Source organism: Bubalus bubalis, chromosome 15 (assembly GCF_019923935.1).
Source record: "Bubalus bubalis isolate 160015118507 breed Murrah chromosome 15, NDDB_SH_1, whole genome shotgun sequence".
Lineage (NCBI taxonomy): Eukaryota > Metazoa > Chordata > Mammalia > Artiodactyla > Bovidae > Bubalus > Bubalus bubalis.
Genome location: NC_059171.1, coordinates 75,652,448 through 75,674,476, shown reverse-complemented (window position 1 = coordinate 75,674,476; position 22,029 = coordinate 75,652,448). Strand labels below are relative to the sequence as shown.

Sequence of the window (22,029 nt, the reverse complement as noted above, 5' to 3'; positions counted from 1 at the left end):
CTGAAGAAAAGCCGAGTTTCAAATCTAAAGACTTTAGTCCAGTTGTTCCCTGCTGACCACCCCCCTCACACGTCCTCCCCCTCGAGGAGGAGCTACATTCAGAGAGCCTATGAATGTAGGGGGTCTGGCCCAGAGGCTGAGCTGGGGAACGGTCATCTCGGGGGAAGCGGGTCCTGCAGGGCCCGAGAAGGCTGTGACTCCAGGGCAGCAGATGAGGCCGGGGTCCGTGCCCATTTCACATCCAGCCTGTGGCCCTGCTTCCTGAGCGCGTCTCACATGTGGACAGTCCTCAGGACCTGCATGCAGGCCTCCCTCTGACCTCCACTGCGGGCTTGCTAACGGGACCCCACGTGGCCCCATGACTGCCTCAATGTGGTTGCCAGTTATCCTGCTGAAATACAGGGATCACATCCCTCTCCTCCCCTGAAGAACAGCTCCGGGCAGCCCTCCAGGCCTGGCCCTGGCCCCTGCCCCTCGTCCGTCCCCCTACATGGACACTGCCTCTGTGGGGTGCCTGTGGCCCCTGCGAGGGCCTCAGTGCAGCGCATTGCTGACTCTTCTAGGTCCCGACAGAGGCGTCCTCATGCTCCCCGTGGCCCAGCCGGGTCTGACCCCCTCCCGTCACTGCCGCCCCGCTCTGACCCTCCTGGCATCCTTCAGTTTGCTGCTGATGGTCTGGCTCCTCCCATTAGGATGTGAAAGGTACGAGGCCCCTGGTCTGACCTGTGCTCTCACACACAGGGCCATGCCCAGCAAGTAGGAGATTCTCCGCCAATGTGTTTGCTGGGAATTCAGTGCCCAGGCAGCGGAGAGGAGGCCACGGTTAAGGCAGCAAGAGGGGGATCGGGAGAAGGGGACAGGAGATGAGTCGAAAAGTTCCAGTGCCTGGGATTCCACTTGCAGCTTCGTGACTGCGTCACTGACTCAGTAGAAGAGGCTGCAGGCCAAAGGGGAGTCAAAGTGTGGGAACACAGGACAATCCAGCTCAGGTCCTAATGTTCCTCCTTGTTTAGAATTAATTCCGCACAGACAGGTGCTTGGAGGCTCTGCTCTGAGGGGCACCCGGTGCCCTGGGACGCAGGTATTATTCTTTGCCCTTCTGAGATGAAGAAATGCATACGTGACAGACACAGAAATGTGAACTTCAGGAGCAGAAGAGCGCAAGGAAAAACGAACCTATCAGAAGCTGTTCTGTGCTCCCAACACAATGCTCCCCACACCACACCCCTGTAAACAGTGAATGCCTTGAGGAAAGGTGACTTTGAGGTAAGACAGTGACAATTTCACAATGCGCAGGATCGTTTTCGAAGCTCCAAGACTAGGAAGCCTGTTGTGTGAGCTTCTAACAGAAAGAATGAAACACCTCCTCCTGGGGTCGAGGGGTGGGGGGAGTTACTGAATTAAAATCACAAAGCACTAGCCAATGATGAAAAGAGCAGGAGCTGACTGCTACTGTCCGTGGGGATGGCGACCTTTCTGTTTCGTGACAGATTATGGAGGCATGAAAGCTGGGTTTCCATCCTGGCAGCGCCACCCTGCTTCCTGCAGAAGCCTTTTTATAAGTAACCTTTCATGTGGCGGAATGCTTTGGGCACAACATATTTGTATTTATTGGTCCATAACTGAGATGGAGAAATCATTTTCAAATCTGGAATTTGTGCTGAGTCTTTACTTCCTGCAGTGAGGTGCAGCCACATATGGTTCTCAAGTGTGCAGAGTTCAGAGCTGGGCTGAAATAACAAGCCTTTGTTTTTCTAGGTTTATATTAAAGTAGAAGCGATTGAAATGGGCAGCCTTTATTAAGTAATACACAAATCATTTGTTTTCTGTTAGGGGACAAAGATTGATTTTCTTTCCCTTTTTTTTTTTTTAACAGACTTTTCAAATCAGAAAGCATACCATTTTATAAAACATTTCATGAAACACAAAACTGCAAAAAAAAGATGATTTTCAAGTTCTCAAGTGAATTCATTTACTGACTAGGCACGTTGGTGAGTTGACTATTCTTAAGCAGTCCATAATTGGAAGGAAAGTTCCTGAAAGAGAGGAAAATGAAAAATATTTGTATACATCAAGAAACAAATATTTATACTCTGGTGGCAACACAGGATTTAGGCAGAGGAAGCAGGCGAGCTGAAATTTAATAGAAATGAGAATACTTATGGAAAACAAGGCAAAATAGAATTATAGAAATTAAGGACATAAAATCTTCGTGTTCAGTAGGCAGATGAATGATTTAAATAGTATGATGATCATCAAAATGCCATCCGTTATGACATTTATGGGTCTGCTTTCAGAATGGCCATGCTTTTTTCCACATGGAACTTTCAATATTAAAATGTGCAGTGACTTCCTATGGATACACACTTGTCACCTGAAACTTGGCTTTCAGATGTATTTTATTAACACCAAATAATACATTTTGATGTGTTAACTACAACAAAATTGCTGTTTCAAAACCCAAGCGGCAATCAGAAGGGAAGAGAGCTGAATCCAATCACAGTGGAGACGCGGCCATCGCCTCGCTTACTCCACAGCTCCGGTCACAGACGCCCGTCCCGGGGTCTCCGGGTTCCCTGTGACCTGGCCGCCCACCCTCCTGTCCGCACCCATGGGTGCCACACCTCACATTCCAGCAACTTCGTACTTGCCCCAGAGCCGTGAGGCCCCTCCCTGCCTCGCAGACCTGCAGCAGCCTGTCACCTCTGACACGCCCTCCTTTTCCGTCTGCTTCAAGATTTCAACTTATCTTTCAAACCCTCTTTGGGTTTCTCTTCTCCTCCTCTGTGGAGCCTTTCCCTCCTTGTCCTTCCTCGACCAGCGCATGTGACCTAGGTCTCTGCACCCCCTTGGCCTTCACCTCACCTGCCAGGACCGCACACAGCACCCGTGTTCTGTGGGACGAACCAGGCTGTTTACTTTAAAAAGGGAAACAGCTAATATGCGTGTGTGCTCAGTCATGTCCAACTCTTTGCGACCCCCTGGACTGTAGCCTGCCAGGCTCCTCTGTCCATGGGATTTCCCAGGCTAGAATACTGGAGTGGGTTGCCATTTCCTATTCCAGGGGATCTTCTCAACCCAGGGATCGAACCCATGTCTCCTGCATTGGCAGACGAATTCACCACTGTGCCACCAGGGAAGCCCGAGTGTTAATTAGGGTACTGTTTAATCAATGCACTTTTCCTCAATGGCTGGATGACTGTGCTCTCCTTATACACGACAGACTTGCTCCTGACCCTTGAGGACTCCCAGGGGGTGCAGGACCACCCACACATCAATCAGTAGATCAGAATCAGGGGTTCGCCCCTTGGGTGCTGTCAGCCAGTGCTCCCAGAGTGAAGAGGAAAAAGGGTTTTTGGGGGGCAGGAGGGAGAGAAGCTCTTGAGGAACTGGCAGGCTCTGGACAGCCAGCAAAGAGGAGAGGAAGCGGGGAGCTGGGCAAAGGCAGGGTGGACAGAGGGGCCAGCTGGGGGCTGGTTTCTGCGGAGAGGCCGTGGGCCCCTCGAGAGCAGAGGTGGCCCCTTCCCCTGGTGCATCCAGGGCTGAGCGCAGGGCCCGGGGCGGGCTGGCCTCAGACTCCATCAGCTCATGAAAGGAGGTCCCAGGAATGAGAGGAGACCTACAGGAGCCTGAGGGAGCGCAATCCATCACCCTCTTCACCGTGGATCCTCGGCGATCGCTGCAAGACACAGCCGAGAGCCCAGAGCTGGCTTCGCTCATTCCCACGGGGTCCGGCCCCACCACGTGCACGTGGGAACAACAACTGTGAACCCGCTTTGCCGAGAGGAGTTTGCGTGTGTAGGTGCTAACAGCTGTATACAGTAATGGACAGAAGAACACTGGGAGTTTAAATTTCCTTCAGAAAAGCATATTAAGATACACGATTACCTCTATGGGGAGCAATACAGTAATAACTATAGGAAAATGTAATGACTCAATAAATCTATTTTAGAAACTTATTCTACAGATGTGTACGAACAAACACAAGAACAGAGATGAAAGGCTACACTGTCTAGCACTCTCTCTAATGAGTACAAAACACTGGAAGCAAAATGACTTGTCTGCCAACAGTTGTTTAAATTATGATGCATTCATATAAATATTATTCAGCCAATAAAAAGAAAAGCATACCTTTATAATTTAAAATGATAGAAAATGAACTCACAGATATACTCTAAAGTGAAACAAGGGAGGCAGACAACAGTGTACTGTTCTGTATGTAAAAACAGTAATAATCTGTGCAGAAGCAAAGCGTATGTTTTTCTATCTCTGAAAAACACACAAAAAACCAAGACCAAGAGCTGTTTCTGGGTGTTTCAGGGCAGGGGTGGGAATTAAGACCAACTTTCCATTGTATACTTCCTCAAAGTTTTAGATTTTGTACCAAGCACGTGTATTACCTACTAAACAAAGGGCGTAGTTTTGTTTTCTAACTTCACCTTTCCTAGGGAAAAAGCCAGTGGTTTCAGAAGTAAATGATCTCATTTCCACTGACAAACTAACAGTGAGGGGTGCTTAGGGTCAGTATTTTAAAACCACAGAGCCATTTGCTCACTGACTCAGTCAGGCACCAGCTCCTCCATGAGCACTGTCATGCCAGGGAGCACGCTGGGGTCTGGATGCAAAGTCGGATGAGGCGCGGTTCCATGTGCACAGAACCTGAAGTGGTGCTGTCGGTGAGAAAGACAAACACATACCCAGTGAGCGGAGATCAGCCCTGCCTTCCCGAGGCGTCTGCTCACTTATTCCAGCCCCTCGGTCAAGAGCCTGTTAGGCGCTAGAACTGTGTTAGGGAGCGGACATGGGCAGGTGAGGAAGGGCACGGATCTTGCCATGGAGGTCAGGTGAGCTTTTACATACGTGTATATGTGAATGACTACATTTAGCAACCCGGTAAATTCTCTTCCAATAGAAGAATGACTCTAACTTGACCCGATGAGGCAGATTAAGTCCTACGGCACAGTCCTGCACTCAGAGACACGATGCCACCTGGCTCATTTCACTCACCAGGTAAATGACAGCTGCATGGAGACACGGTGCCTGCACTGAGGGCGCTCACACCCAGGATGGGCCGGGGCTTGAGAGGACGGGACCCCGTGCTGCAGGTTAAGAGCCCTCAGGGCCCTCCGGGGGGATTCTGCTCCCAGGGCACATGTGGAGACACTGGGTCAAGGAAGACTTCCGGAGTGAGGAGGTGTGTCAGTCTCACTCCAAAGCTGGACAGACTGGTGCGGGCTGGCTGTAGCAAGCGCTGGGGAGAAGGGTGAGGACAAGTGATCTGGGGCAGAGAACGGCACAGGCTGCACAGCACCCTGACGGTATATGTGCCCGCGAGGCTGCAGCAGAGGGAGAGCAGAGGCAGGCAGGCGGCGCCCGCGCTGGGAGCCCTGGAAGGACTCGCACTGAGACAGGACAGTGACAGCAGGCGGTGCCGGTCACAGCAAGACAACTAGGTGTGTGGAGTAACAAGCCCCTCCAGAATCAGTCCCGATTAGGTAGGATGAGGGGAGGATGCAAGTCAGATTTTAAAATGTCCTACAATCTTTCTCAAAGATGGAAACAGACTCAAGCATAAGATTTTGTTCTTTTAAATATAATGATGGATTTATTTTCCTTTCTATTCCTACAATGTCAATACCAATCAATACAACTAGTACATCACTATAAATAGTAGATGGGCTTCTCAGGTGGTGCTAGTGGTAAAGAACCCACCTGCCAATTCAGATTAACCCTAAGAGATGCAGGTTCAATCCCTGGGTCTGAAATATCCCCTGGAGGAAGGCATGGCAACCCACTCCAGTACTCTTGCCTGGAGAATCCCATGGACAGAGGAGCATGGAGGGCTACAGTCCATGGGGTCGCACAGAGTCGGACACGACTGAACTGGCCTAGCATAAATAGATATGATTTGCATACAGAATAACAAACTACTATTTATACTTATCACCTATAACCTAGAAAGTGGCTTAACTTATTAGATTTTTGACTACATTGTAATTTTTTCTCCAAATCATCAGAGTCACTGTCTAATTTTAAATTAGACTGCCTGAATTGTAATTCAATTTATGTGAGTGATTGCTTTCTTCCTGTTTCAGGTCTCTGCTACTACACCCAACCATTCCTAGTACTGCCTGTCAGGAATCACATGGATCACGCTGACAATATCACTCTTTCATAGTCACTGACTTGCTAGATGCTTAAATTGTCACACACTGTGCTAAGAGATGCAGCAAGAGGATGGAAACACTAGGCCCCTCTTTTTTAAGGCTCTCACCATCTGACTATCAGATCAATAACCAGTGCAAAGAGGTCTGTACAAAGTTCTTGCTGGAACAGAGACTGAAAAAGGCGCCATGTCTGCCTGGGGCGTGCAGTAGGGCAGGTTCTAGGGTGAAGAGATTACATTTCGACACGGGCTGTCGTGTTTGCGCTTCTTAGCAGGACCTGCAAGATCCTTCATTATGTGTCCCTTGTCTACATAGACAACATCATCTATTGGTTTCTCTAATAATCCAATATAACTAGTTTCCTAGATAACTGTGCTTTCTTATAATCCAAATATTTGCATAAAGCAGTAAACAAGAGCAAATACCTAGGTTTGTGGCAGGCAGGCTTCCAATCTTCACAGCAAACTGAGGTAGGTATCACTATTGTGTCCATTTTACAGATGGGGAAACTGCAGCTTAGACTCAAGTTCAGAGAGGTTAAGTCACGAAGCCGGAGGATGACAGAGCTGGGTGAGACTGCTTCCAAGAAGACCTTCCCTATGTGGTCATCTTCTACTGGGTCCTGAAACCCCTGCTGGTACCCTCCGCCTCCACCACCCCACCTGGCGTCCACATCTCTCTCCCACGCGCTATACCTGTCTCAGCCCTGCTAGCACCTTCCTTGCCCGTCTCCCCAGCAGGCAGCTGCGTCCATCATCACCGCGTCGCCACTGTCCGCAGCACAGCAGACGCTCAGCCAATGCGTCTGCATGAACACCAACACTGATTCAACTTGGAATATCTTGAACAAAGGAAGGTTCAGAACCTAATTACAGCCAAAGAATCTCTCCAGGAAGGAATCTGGGGCAGGGGGAGGGTTATCAGTCACAGGGTCTGCCAACACTCCATGTTGTGGGGCTACTTTAGGAATACAAGGTAAGATAGAAGCCAGCCCCTGTCCTCAAGGAGCCTTCAGCACAGGGGGAGTGAGTGCCAGCCCAGAGAGCGGACAGCCTAACAGCATAGCTGGGAGCGGAGACCCTAGATTATAGTGGATGCTGTGCAACTGACTGCAGCCTCCGGGCTGGGAGCCTACACAGGGATCTATTGCCTGAAGCGTAAACATCTTCCTCAGTAAAATGGAGATGACAGTCACCTTCTTACTGTTGTGAGGATTCAATGAAAGTGATTCAGCACGGGTTACAAGTTGGTTGGCAACTTCTAACCAATCTAAGTCACATGGTATCAATACTAAAATGAGGAAGTGTAAAAGCATGCTATTTCAGAGAGCACGGCAGACTGTGGTTGAACTGGTGAAGACATCATGGAAGGATGGGCAGGCACGGCTTCCAGGCACAAAGGCCCAGCGACGGGAAGTGCTGGTGGGTCAGGCCACCACCTCCATCCATCCTGAACTATACTATACTTGAGTGTAAGGTCCACGTCCTACAGACCACAGCGCCCCTTGTGCCTCAGGTGTGTGTGCGGGAGAACTCAGTAAATGAACCGCAAGCCGGGAGGCCCCGAGGATAACTTGGGAAGGATGCGGTGTGCACGGAGGGACAGGGCAGGACCAGGCTGCTGTCTACAAGTCTTGGCTGTTGAGACAGGGAGGAATGAGGCTCAGTAGAGGATTTGCTGAGTAAGGGAAGCCCATGGAAAGCCAAGCAGAACCATCCAAGAGCATCCTGGTGGCTCCTGACCTTTCTGCATCACAACCCCCTTTCATAGTCTAATGGAGCTATGGTTTCTTTAAGAAAATGAAAATAAACATAAAATTGAACAGTTTCTGAGAACGAGCTCTGAAGACTATCTACTAATTTACCTTCCAGGAATCTGTCCATAATTTCTGATTAAAGAAGCCTACACTTACTATTCAAGATGCCAATTCCTAAAAACAACAACAAAAACTTACTAAAGAAAATAGTGAAAAAATTTCAATGTAAGATCATAAATTGAAAAAATGTGTTATTCACATTCCCTTTCTGTACAAGAAAAGAGGCACCAAACAAAATAGAACCCCAAACACTTATTTTGATTTATGAGTGAAGAGAACTATTTTCTTCCTAAGAGTAATTGGCTAATTTTGGTGATTAAGGAGAAAAAAAAGTGCTCATATTTCCCATGTATATGAAACATGTGTATTCAACTTCAATAATGAAACTCTACATTATGGTATCACCTGCCAGCCTTCAAAACACTCTGAACACTGCCTTGCTTAACGCTCAGAACAACTGCAGGAGACGAGGAATGTCCCCATTGTGCTGACAGCTGAAGCCAGACCACGTCACCCGGCGACGGGCAGGCTCACACACTCTCTTACAAGTCAGATTCTCTGGGATGTCAGGGCCCATGCAGCATTCCTGACGGTTTAGGAAAAAACAAGAGTAACTGAAAAGTGAGACCGGATTAATGGTCTCAGATTAATGATATCTTTCTTTCATGATCCCTATTGTTTGAATTTTATGAAACAATTTTATAAAATACTTTGCAATATCTACCTTCTTAAAAGCGAAATTTTGTTTTGCAAAACTCAAAGTAGAAAAGGACACACGTGCAAAAATCGTACTTTCACAAGCCTACGGTAATTATTGTCCAAAATTTCCAGCACATCTGTGTCGGTCGTATTATGAATATATACAGAGAGAATATATACAGCCTTTGAAAAAAAAGTGGGGGATCATCACAGTTATCAATAGGTTTGGGAAACTGCTTTTTTTCCACTTGAAACTTGGAAAAATTTTTTCGTGCTACCAACCAGCCTGTTACATTTTTGCTGAGGAGGTAACGGAGTTACTTACACACTGCGGGGGCCGAGCCTCCTGGCTCCGCGGCCTGTGCAGGCCTGACGGGGTCTGACTGGCTTACATTCCGGGAGGGAATCTGCCACTGCCGCTATGTCACTAGTTGGTAGCGGGAAGCGCGCGGAAGAGCATGAGGCCGTCTTCATCCTCCAAGCACATCAAAGAACCGGAACAAGGACACTCACCTGTGTCCGCTGGACTGACGCCGCCTTCCTTTCACTTTCCAAGGTGGCTGACATTCCTAACAAAAGAAAAGACCTTTTTACTCAAAGAGAAGGAAGTCCCTCAGGAAATAAAAATTAAACATTTTACACAATCTACAGTTTTAAAAAAACTTAGGCCAAATGATTAAAGAAAAACTTTATTAAATATTTGTCAGTTTTAAGAAGTGCCCTCAATTACTAACCAAATAATGTATTACAAACAACTAGTTATGAGGTTTTACATTTGTTTAACAGGGTATAATTGGCCCCAATTAAACTGACTAAACTAAGGCTTTTTAGATTACTAAAACAAATTAAACTTTTTAAAATGAGAATTTAGGTGATCTTAAACCCTTTCTAAAATGGATAATGAAACTTGCTAAGTTGTAACCTCCCTGGTTTTATTAGTTATATTAAGATAAATTAAGTGAGATTAAAATCTTATTTGATTTATTTACCTTTGAAAATGAAGACCGTTTAAGGGTTACACATCCTCAGCCTTGTCGAGTGCGACCTCAATTAGTCAAGTCAGAAAGTCTTTAAAAGCTTTGTGCTTATTGCTTCCAGCATGGAGCGAGGTGTTCATTAAGGTACCAAAATTCTCATAAAAAATCCAAAGTTGCACTAGTGAAAAAACGCTCAACAAGATGAAAACTGATCACATCTTTTTCAGAAAATCAGTAGTTATTTTAAAACCAGTTTTTAAACAAGATTAGGTTTTGCGTAGTTTTAACGTGCCATTCAAGCAGCTGGACACCATTTGGACTCTTTAAACAGCATTTAAATCTACGGTGAGTATATAATGGTACATTTAGTTTTAAACCATGTTTTAAATAAATTGTACAATGTTTAGTGTGACCCTTTTTTGACAAGCATTGTTAAATGAATCTTTTCCCTGTTTACGACTATTTATGAAGGCCTTTTTAAATAAGAGAGACATGAAATTGTTAGCTCACACACACAAAATTTCTTTCAAAAGTTTATTTAGTATCAAGCAAGAGGAGACTTTGCTTAACACTACAGAACATTTCAAGACTTGAGTTACAAAAGAATACCACATTATTTGCACTTGTAATTGGCTTCCCTTTTTACGCATGTTGGCAAGAGAAAAAAAAAATAGCATATGGCTGAAAGATAAAATAACTAAATTTCTATGGAAACCTTTAAAATGAAAGGTGAGGCTTATGTTAAAAGGATGGATTAACATATTTAGTAAACCTATCTTTTTTGTTTAACACTAGTTAATCAAAGTTATTTTTTTTTCCTTTTGATGACCTATTTTTCATATACAGACTGGAAATAACAAAATTTTACATGTCTTTTTTTTTTTTTTCTGCCCAGGTTGATGTTTCAACAAAGTAGTTTTAAATTCCATCCATTCAGATTTTAAGCATTTTGATTTATTTAAAAAGGGATTGTTCGTAGAAAAAAATTACTTTGAACAGTATACAGGACTGGTGGAGACTGGCTATGTCACAACAGCAGACAGCACAATCAGTATCTGCCGTATGGCTGGTCCCTGTAGACGCCCTTCGCGGTCCTCGCCGAGGGGGCCTTGTGTCTCGAGTTAGTCCACTCCTCTTGCCCTAAAGTCAGTCAGATGAAGCACAGTTAGATCAACACCAGAGAGCCCATGGCTTCATTCCTCAGAATCTAACTTAGCCCTGAACCCATGGTAGATGTCATACTGAAGATATAAATCCCCAAGGTACTAAAAAACCTGAGAGAATTAACTTTTAAACAATTACAAACACAATGGAAGATGTTCATCTTACTAGCAAAACCTACCAGCCTGGGAAGACATGATCCTTGTATCTTAAATGACAGCCAAGTTTGCAAGAACTTCCTTTTGGTCACTCATTTAATAAAAGCTCACACACTCTAGCAGCAAATTGAGCTGCCTCTTGCTAAATGTGAAGACATCTATGCATGGGAAAAGGGTCACTTGGGATTTCTTCTTCAAAGACAAAGAAAACACAGATAAAAATCTGTGAAGGCAAAAGGAGAAAAAAACTGGAGTGCAAAATGGCAATGGGCAGTTTGGGAAATGTGGCTTTGTTCTTACGGGTCCTTCATGTAAAGAAGGAAGGAAAGCTGTACTGAGGAGAGATTATGTTTCCAAAATACTTCCTGGATAGGAAATAATCTCATGACATAACGTCAAATTGCACTCATCCTCATACTAAATCCACACGGAACGATGGATTTCCAACAGAGGACCCTGGTTCACCCCAGCTCAGGGCTGTCAGTGAGTTACTTGAAGGTCTTTGACAACAAACAGTTAACATCTATGCCGCAGCACACAGTGATTTAAAAGCCATGTGTCCACGGAGACCTATTTTAAAAAGCTGTGAAGAAAACCACTTAAAATGACCTCTTCTTTGATACAAACATGCAATCAACATCATTCCCTCAAGCTAACTTGCATCAATTTAAGTAGACAGCATTCAACAAAACAAGGTATGTCTCTTAAGTGTTTGTTACGAATAACGACAAAAAAAATCCAAGGTGCAGTCATCAAGGCTTGCGGCAGGTGATATAACAAAATGCACTTCAAAAGGAACACTGGAAAATGGTTTTTCAGTTATGTTCAGAGAAATGTCATAACATCCATTAACGAGAATCCTGATTCACTTGCACTGGGCATGAGGCATTCATCAGAGTTTTGCAACTGATTGAAGCTTTGTGTTCTCTGATCTCTGCGCCCGGCAGCAAAGGAGGTTCTCAGTATCATTAAGTTGCTGCAGCCAATTCTTTTAATTAAACCTGTCGTCCTTCTGCATATTGAGACTCTGGACGTGGATTCCCCAGCACCTTGGGCGGCTCCCACTGGACTCAGTGGGGTTTCACTGTCTCTCTGTAAGCCTGAGACAGCCATCCATCTCCTCCCTTGCCTGGCGCTTCTGTAGCCTTTAGTGAATGACTCCCACTGTAATGTTTTTAGAGGAACTGAGATTGGGAATAAATTAAAATATAAAGATGGCTGTGGTGGAATCACCACTACAGCAGTTGAGAGCTGTAGTCTCAACTGCTTCATTTTTCTTTACTGTCAAGAAGCAAAGACACTTCAGAGAGACTCATTCTATCAAGTGTCTGCAGTTTGGCAAACTATTCAAGTAAGTGAGAAAATCAGCACATTGCAATCAACCCAAACAGAAAATCTAAGTTCAGAATCAATGCCTGCAATTTTCTGCAAGTCTTTAGTCCCCTTTAAATATTAAGTTTAAACCTTAGAGAGCTTCTGAAAATAGCTAGATAAGCACAGATGAACTGAGAGGCAGCTGTGGTCTAAAATTCTGTATGAATCTCCCTAGTTAAGTGCTTTAAGGTGTTTCTCTGACCTTTCTATTTTTGGTTCCACTCCGCCGTTTACTCACCATAGGAATCATACGTTTCTTCACTGAGTCCATGTCCATAATCATAGTAATCAGCACCGCTGCATGAAACAAAACACACAAGCAGAGAGAGACAAAAACACAGTTAGGGCAAACTGATGTGGCTGTGAGTTTAAATCATACTTGATGAAGTGTCTAAACTTAAAGATAACTACTAAAAGCAGGGCTGAAAGCTGAACAGAGTTCCCACGGAGAAGGGCCATCTTATTAGGACTATCATCGGCCCCTCCTGTGGTCCCTGACTTGAATTCACAACAACCGTGTCTGACACTGAACCACCACGATCAGCCTGTCCGCGTGGAGAGCGCTGACAGCGCCTGAGGAGTACGCGGTCTCTTCTGGGAGGAATCGTGGTCTGAGAGGGCACGGGTATGCAGTGGACCCAGGCTGGGATCGTGCAAGGGATCAGGGTAGGGTCGGGGGGATGTGTGTGCAGGAGGAAGGGCAGCCACGGCTTCTTTCCTACCGACACCGAGTTCACAGAAGGCACAGCCCTACAGACCAGACAGCTCAATGCTGTGCGAGGCCCAGACACTGGGCTTTACAATAAAGCAACACGGTTACGGGGTGACATGTTTAACCCCCCAGCACCACGCCATTACCATCAGGGGTGGCCATTCAGCAGGGGCTGAGTATGGCGGGTGGGAAAGGCCCCTGGGTCCCATCGCCCGCCCTGGCCAAGCCTGTGGGGACGGAGGCACGTGCGCAGGTGTCCTGTATTCTGACACGTGACGTCCCTGAGACCCAGGGAGGGAGTGATCTGTCACCACGGCCATTTTCTAGATGATGCAAAACAGGCCACTCACACACACGACATGTGTGAACAGGGCATAACCTTTACAGGAACGACTCTGGGGATATCTGGATGACGGGACTATGGCCCACACAATCAGTTTCTCACACTACTCTGGCTGTCTGAGGAAGGGCTTCCACCCACTCTTCCTGGCTTCCCCTTTCCCAGTCCTCTTAATTTTGTAGGGAAACAATCACCCTGAATTTGTTATCTTGGATTGTCCTGGAATAAACATTCTCATTATTCCAACTTGATGCAATCAAGTACAAAAGTTCTAATCAGAATGGAAAACGATCCAGCTGAGCTGCTTAGCACCCAAGGAAGCACGGAGTGAATAATAAAGCCCATGCTGGGGGCATGCCCTGTGCCAGCCCCAAGGCCCCGAAGCAGCCGTTGCCTCCCCTGGAGGTGGCAGAGCTCTCATGCCCGTTTTACAGGTAAGGGTGCTGTAGAGCAGAGCAGCTGGGGCACCAGCCTAACATCACACAGACAGCAGAGGGGACACATCCAGTTAAGTCCACACCTGGTTCTCCTCCTACGTTTCATTTCACAAGCCCAGGGGAACTTCACCAGAGACTAACTAACCATCAACTCCTTGGACGACAGCACAGGACGGCGGGCCCTGTGAGAGGGGATGGGGATGGGAGCCACGGGCTTGTGTCATGCCTGTGGGGACAGGTCTTCACCTCTGCTCTCCTCTGCCAGAATGGTTCCTCTTGTTCTTTGCTCCCAAGCACCTCCTACCCGGTCGTTAGCCCAAATGCCACTTGTAGAAGCTGCAACTCAAAAACGTTACGCTGCCTGTCCAAGGTCACACTACTTCCAAATGGAAGAACAGGTGCAAGACTAAGCGCGCCTTTCCTCCACAACCTGAGCCCTCTGTCCACCGGCACGTGTCCCAAGGGACCACGTGCTGTCTCAGGGGTCTGCAGGAACCCGCTGCCAGCGGGCCATGGTGAACTGCAACCGCCTCAGTACTCTCTGCTCTCCAGGGCCTCCTCTCCCATTCTGGAGCCCTAGTTTTCCATCCTGGTATACGTACATTTACGGCAAGAAGAGAAGAGGGGCTAGCTGAGTGAGGAACAGAGAGACATTCATATTCAAGAAGGAAAAAGTCTAGCAAAAACAAGCAACAACAAAAATATATGGCCTCCCTATCTCTTAAAGTTCAACAGTTTTAAATATGAGAATGCTATTAAAGAAGAACCCTTTCCTCACCTTGTAGACAGACATTCAGAAGGGATATTTTTGATAAAATGCCACTGTCCAACACGGGTCAAGACACCTGAGTCTAAACCCGGGCCTCCCAGCACGGACAGTCTTGGGGCAGTTGTCCACCTACCTGCTGAGTCCGAGTGCCCCTCTGCCTGCCAAATCCCACCACACTAGATGTCCCCAGACCCTGGGAAGCCCTAACGTTCTCAGTGCCTCACGCACAGCATCTGGACACAGCAGTCAACATAATTTCTCCTTTTGTTGAAAATAAATTGGCTACTGTTTCTTAGAAACTCAGCACTAAATTGAAGAACACTGAGTGAACCTCAGTCTTCTTTCCAAATGTCAGAAGTTACAATATAATGGCTCCTTAGACAAAGTTGTAATGTTCTTTAATATCTCATCTTTGCTGCACAGAAAACAATGAGAGTGACCTCTTCATAAAACTGAATAGAATTCCCTTTACTGAGACAGGTCCACTGTTTAACTTGGAACTGTCAGTGACAGGTACTGAGACCAATAAACAGGAGAAAAACAACTGCCTTCTGACTAAACAAAGTCCCCTTGATTAAATGAAGTGAGCATTAATGAGCATCAGGGTGGACTGGAAATCCACCTGGAAGTGCTCTCACACAGATCAGCATTAAAAAAAAAAAAAAAAACAGGGTGAAGAATGTTTCCCAATGAACGGGAGGATAAAAGGAAACATAATTTGGTCAGGCGATGGTTTGGTGATAAGACAATCTTAGTTTTGACAACTGGAAACTTTAAACTGACATATTTTATCATTTCTCTCAGTTTCTGATTATTTATTTCAAGACTGTCATCAAGCCAAGAAGCTGGGAGCAGCTGAGCCCCATTCTCGTACCTGTCAGTTCCATCTGAATTGCTTTTGCAGCATTTCATTTCGTGTACCTCCAATGTCTATTAACCCAAGATGTGTCCTATTTCCCAAGGATAAACTAAAAACCCAACATAAGGCAAAGGGGGAAGACTCTAAAATTTTCTTCATTTATGAATACAACTTACAGTATTAATAATAAGCAAGAAAACATGGTAGATTGACTATGCCTTTTCTCCATCAGAAGGGGTCAATAGAAGTCCCTCCCTCAAGTGGTCCAGAGCAAGCTCCTCTCCTGGCACTAGGGCCGTGTCTCCCAGGCCTGCTCCATCCTTCACGTCCTACCCTGCATCAGGAGTAGAAGGAAGTCCAAAGGCTCAGTGTAATTCCTGGCTTTCCCGGAGGTTCTCGATCCATCAACCAGAGTCAAGAAACAGGCCCAGCACTGGGAGGAAACACAGGGGTCACGGCGCACACAGCAGCACCGGGACCAAGCCCACGTGCCCCCAGGGCACGGCAGGCGTTCAAAAAGGGGCAAAAGCCAGCTCCCAGACACGTGCCCCCAGGGCACGGCAGGCTTTCAAAAGGGGGCAAAAGCCAGCTCCCAGACCACCCTGTCGCCACGAATGGGACTAAGAAGGAACTCCTGACATGAATCTGTCTGGTGTCTACCTCGTCAAGCCTCTACACGAATTTTGACCGAAAAGTCGCTGGGACTCATCTCATCAGGCCCTTGGCTGGTCATGTCCAGCTCAGGGAACTCTAGATCACTAGTTACTCTTTATCTCCAGCACTTGTAGAGCTCTGCCCGTCCCCATCTGTCCCCATCTCTGTCCCAATTCTCTCTGTGCCCTCCGGAAGTCATGGCTCATCGCGCATCCTCCACCTCCTCTTTAGATGCTCCCTTACCTTCTTCCTCAGTGAAACTCGATTCTCCTCTAATGCCACCTCTCCCTCAGTGGCCCTCTCCTCTCCCTTATCCCCCATGGCCCATGTGCCCCTGGGACAACAGGAAGGTGAGTATTCTCTTCACCAACCGCCCCTGCCATTGCCACCTGTAGCCTATTACGTTCCTCTCCTCTGCACAAACACCCAGCTTTCAATCTCTCAATGGCATCTCTGCCCTAAGTCTTGCTCTTTTCTGTATGCAGGCAGATAATCCTTCAAACACGTTGGTCTCCTGACTCCCTGGACCACTCTTGTCCACTGATCTTGCCTCTACTCTCCTTTGGCCATCAGCTCCCAGGTCACATCTTAGTTCCTGTCATATCAATAACCCCCTCTATCCCGCCTTGCGTCAGTTTCATGTACTCCACCCCCTGACCATGGCTTCCCCTCTCCAGTTTCACTCCCGTCCTCTAGTAACATGCTGACCCTCCTTTGCAGCACATTGCAATCATCCAACTACTGCTGTTACATTTTCATCCCTTGGCAAGGGGGCCAATGAACTTTAACCTGCTGGATTTGGTGGTCAGTTCACAGGTCTGCTGTGTGACAGGGCAGGAGATGTGACACAGCTGGTCACACAGAGTGGACGCCCCCTGAGGGGATGCAGCCTGGGTCCCACAGAGGTGCACTCGGGTCCAGCGCAACAGGAGGGCAGTATAGTGGGAGCAGAGGGACCCAGGAAGGCAGAGGGGAGTCATGCAGACCATGGAGAGGCTTGGTTTCTTGTTTTTATCCTGAGTAAGGTGGCCCCTGGGAGAAACGTCCCCATAATGAAGTTTGCCATCACCTGAGATGGGGAAGTGGAAGCAGAAGGAGCTCTGGGCAGGGAGCCGTCAGGAGTTTGGCCTGGGACAGGCTAGGTTGCATAGGCCTCTCGGACCTCCCAGAGCAGCTGGAAAGAGAAATCAAGAGGCTGGGGGAGTGGTCTGAACAGGAGACATAAGTCTGCCATCCTCGTCGTGTGAAAGGTACTCAAAACCCAGAGATGCCACGTGATCCCTCCAGGGACACACGCAAGCAGACAGAGAGCTCAGGCTGTGGAGTAAGGCTGCACTTAGTTCTGAACCTGTTTTTCCATTGGAAAGTGGTGTGATCTTCAACAGGAAGAATCATCTTTTTGAGGGGTAGCTTCTACCAGTGTCTGAAACACAAGAGGTGCTCAACAGGAGCACTGGCAGGAATGAATGGACGGCGTTTGCCGCTCAGGGTGAGGGCCCCAGCGGTGTCCTCTGACAGGGCGACAGCGGGGCCACGATGCAGTGAGCTCACACACAGAGCCCCTCTCACTGGCTGGACACTTCCTCTAAACCAAATAAAGAGCAGTGATCAGCCTTAACCGTATTGTTGTAACGAAGTTTGCCAAGCCTCATTTCAGATGAAACAATTACTTTGTCAAACAAACAGATTTTAAATGTTAATGTAGGTCTGTCAGAGAATCAGAAACAAAAGGTTTGCCACTTACAGCGATCCTCCACCTCTAGTGTGAAACGTCTCAATCTGACCTCACCGTAAAGTGCAGGAACTTACTCGTACTTGACTGATCAAGGCAAGGAGTCGGCCTTAATGATCTCAGAGAATGATTCCCTCTCCACTTCCAAAGACTTCCAGAAATACAGTCTGACTAACCTGTCACAGTAACACCCTCGAACAGGCCTGACAGAAAGTTCCATGTTAACCTTCATCTCTCACGAGACTCTCAGAAACCTTTCTCTCTGGCTCTGCTTCCCACAGAGCTCGAGAGCACCTCCTCCTGTGACAGACTGCTCAGGAAGGCAAATCACACAGGGCAGGAAGGAAGGAAGCACACGCCTCGGGGGTTACTGGTAAACCTAATTTTAAGGACCTATGTCAACTACTATGGCTTCCCAGGTGGCAGAGCGGTAAAGAACCCACCTGCCAACACAAGAGATGCAAAAGACACGGTTTTGATCCCTGGGTCGGGAAGATCCCCTGGAGGAGGAAATGGCAACCCACTCCAGTGTCCTTGCCTGGAGAATTCCATGGACAGAGAAGCCTGGCAGAGCTACAGTCCATGGGGTCGCAAAGTCAGACACTACTGAGTGACTGAGTGCGTGCACGCATGCACACACACACATCAACTACTAGGATCGGGTACAGGCTACTGGGCAGAGACATGCAAACAAGATCTAACACTAATGATAGATACTATCAAACAGCATCCATCATACATTATCAAACACCAATTAGGAGCCATGCATTCTGCACAAACTTTCTCTCATATTTAAAACAAACTCGCAATCTGGATCTCTATTTTATAAATTTAGGTTAAAAACAACATTTTCCTACCATGTAAGAGAGAGACTCTCACTTGTTATGTTCTCTCTTGAGAAAGGTGCTCTTGGTAGGAATTTCTGAAGCTCAGATGTCACCTGTTCCCAGCATCTGTTCCACAGATATTTCTGGAACACCTATCATGTGCTGGGCACCAGGATGCAACAGTGAACAAGTTCCGGACTTTGTGATAAAGCACGTCTGGTCTAGTGTGCAAGGCAGACAACTGTAAATAGACCGGTGGAGGGCTGTGATTCCCAGAAGCCCAGAGTTCTGATGGAACTCAGGGTGGGGCACCTGGACCAGTTCTGGGGTAACTGGGAGTGCCTCCTGGAAGGAGGAAGGTCTAAACTGACACCTACGAGAAGAGCCAGACAGAAAGGAGAACAACAACATGCAGTTTGCCCTGGTGACAGGACAGTGGCGGCTCAGCCACAGAGCGCCTTCTCTAGAGCTGTGCGGCCACCGTGCGGGCGGGGGGTCAGGGTGCAAGTCTAGTTCCCCTGGCTCCTGGGGCCTCTCTCCACCATCTAATCGGACGACCAGTCACCACACTCGCAGCACAGTGGAAGTATGTTTGGGCTCTTTTTCAAAAGACAACACAATTCAGGGAGCCAGAAAGAGATGATGACCTAAGACACCCACGGTTGAAAGCAGCAGCTGGAAAACTTCTTGCCTGGGCGCTGGAATCCATCTCCTGCTTACACGGTGTGTACACTGAAAAACAGTCACTCAACTGGACGCTTCAGACAGGTGTGAATTTATGCCCTTCGCTATAGGTACATAATATTTCAGGAAAAGGAAAACAAATCAAAAAAAATAAAAATAACTAATACTCATGTTAAAAGGGAAGAGCCAGTGGGCAGCTGTTGCCTATTCAGTGTGCACTCTCTCTGTCCTTCTTAGCAGAAGACGCCTTGTGAGACTGAGGGTGAGATGCTAGTGGTAACGTACCCAGCCATTAATCTCCATTTCTTGGCCACTTCTACAGGGAGGATACTGATGAGACAGGAGTGAACTTCCGGGAGTGAAGCTTCCAGGGCCTTCCTAAGAGCAGGTGGACCCGCCCAGGTGGCAGGGCCTTCCTCCTCTTCTTTCTCCCTGCCTGAAGCCCAGCCTGGCAGCTGGACTATGACCGCTGCCCTGAGAGCAAGCCGAGCCTAAGGGCACAGGGCACGGGCGAGGAGGACGGGGCGAACAAGGCCGCGCCTGGCTGCTCAGACACCACAGAGCGGTCCCTGGGGTTGGAAGCTGCTAACATCCATTCTCATGTGAGGGAATGACCCTGATTTGGTGGAACGTGGGGTTGATTCGGAGCTTATCCCAGTCCTACAATACGGTGCAGGCATCCTGACGTGAGGGACGCCACGTGTCTCTATTTTTCTCTGCTGCAAGGACATCCATTCATGCTTATTTCAACAGCATGGTCAGTACTCTTCTCCATCTGCAGCAGTCTACGCTACTCCTATCAAAAGTTTCTTAAAAGACTGCAGATGGTTCTACATAATCTTTTAGAAACGATGAATTCTGATTATATTCCAAGAAAAACAAAAGAGTAAAAAGGAAAGAGTTTTGTTCATGAGCATCTCTTCAGCTCACTGTGCCTCTCTCCTCCTCCCACACACTCGAGGCACGCCTGCACGGAGGCCTCAGGACACTCAGGGAGTGAGTTTCACAGAGACACGCACTGATGCTGGCGCTGCGTGTGTACGCCAGGCTAAACCTGCCTTACACGCTCACAGTCACTTATCAGCAGGCTTCCTGTCTTAACATCATCGTTTTGGAAGACAGTACAGAATTAACACTTAAGAACAGTCACACACATTATCAGAATCTAGGCTCCAGCGTTTACTCTGTGTGTAAGCTTGTGTATGCTCAGTTGTGTCTGATTCTTTGCGATTCCCTGGACTGTAGACCACCAGGCTTCCCTGTCTATGATATTTCCCAGGCAAGAATACTGGAGTGGGTTGTCATTTCTTCCTCAAGGGGATCTGTCTGACCCAGGGATTGAACCTGCATCTCCTACCATTACAGGCAGATTCTTTACCACTGAGCCACCAAGGTGTAAGCTTGGGCAACGTTAACTCAATTTTATCTATAAAAGAGTTTTTAAAATAAATCTTTCATAATATTGCTGTGAGGTTCAAAGAAGATAGTGTGTTACATACATAAACTTAGCTCTTATTCAAGGACAGCTGTTATGAGTACTATTGAGGTAGAGGTTCCTTCTGAATGAGCAATATTTTTCCTAGAGTCTTACTGATGTTACACAAGCTATTTCTGCTTATTTGCTAGAGTGAGGAATGTACCTTTAATGACAACAAATCCACCAAAAATACCAATAACAACTAATAGTTTCCATCTATTTGAACAGTTCTCTGCAATTTCCTAACTTTAAGGAAGATAAGTGCTATTGGGCTCTTCATTACTTTCTGTAAAGCAATATTTTACTAATAGTTGTCAGTACAGAGGTCTTGAACATTTTGGTTAAAATTATCCTTAAGTAGGAATTAATGTACTTTGAAAAACACTTTGGCAGTTTCTTAAAAAGTTAAACATATAATTAATATTTGACCCAGCAATTCTACTCCTAAATGTCTAAAGGAAGCTAAAATGCAAGTCCACACAAAGATCTGCACATAAAATGTTCAATGCAGCATTATTCATAATGCCAAGAAGTGAAAACAAACCCTGTATCTATCACCTAGTTAATGTATAAACAAGACACGGTAGAATCATAAATGGAAAACCATTCAGTAATAAAAAGGAAAGAAATACTGATCAAAGCTATAATGTGGATGAACCTCAAAAACATAATGCTAACTTCAGAATACCTGATGTAAAAGATCATATATTCTGATTATATTTATGTCCTTTTCCTTTAGTTGTTCTCAATCTTTTCTCTGTTTTTTAGCAACTGGTATACATTACACCTTGATGTGTTTATATTCATATTTATCCTGCTGAGGGTTTCTCTGCACTTTGCAGATCTGTGTGATGGTATTTTGTGTTAATTTTAGAAATGTTTGTCATTATTTCTTCAAGTACTTCTTCTACCTCACACTTTCTCTCATCTCATTCTGCAATTCTGATAACATTAGCCTGTTTTACATCATCTTGCAGATTTCATACCCAATGTTCCTTCTACTCTTCATCTTTCTCTTTTCATGTTTGAATACTTTTTTATAATTTGTCTTCAAGTTCTCTTACTATTTCCTCTATAGTGTACAATCTGTTAATAAGCCCACTGAAATAATTATTCATCCCTGACATTGTAATTTTTCAATTCTAGCATTTCCATTTGGCTCTTTTGAAGAGTTTTCATTGGCTAC

The 22,029-nt window shown here is 46.4% G+C and overlaps 1 protein-coding gene across 4 annotated transcripts in view; it reads right to left on the bottom strand.

Moving 5' to 3' along the window:
* Positions 1-1,780: 1,780 nt before the first annotated feature.
* Positions 1,781-22,029, bottom strand: part of KHDRBS3 (KH RNA binding domain containing, signal transduction associated 3) — a 154,796-nt gene continuing 134,547 nt past the window's right edge. For 2 of the 4 annotated variants that reach the window (XM_044928864.2, XM_044928865.2), the window contains exons 8-9: positions 12,591-12,649; positions 10,180-10,799 (exon numbers count right to left, since the gene is read on the bottom strand). In XM_044928864.2, the coding sequence (XP_044784799.1) occupies positions 10,708-10,799; positions 12,591-12,649 (151 nt within the window). In that variant the 3' untranslated portion in view covers positions 10,180-10,707. Of the gene's footprint in view, positions 2,037-9,007; positions 9,252-10,179; positions 10,800-12,590; positions 12,650-22,029 lie in introns of those variants that run through there. The other 2 variants (XR_006545099.2, XR_006545100.2) reach the window with 2 other exon arrangements.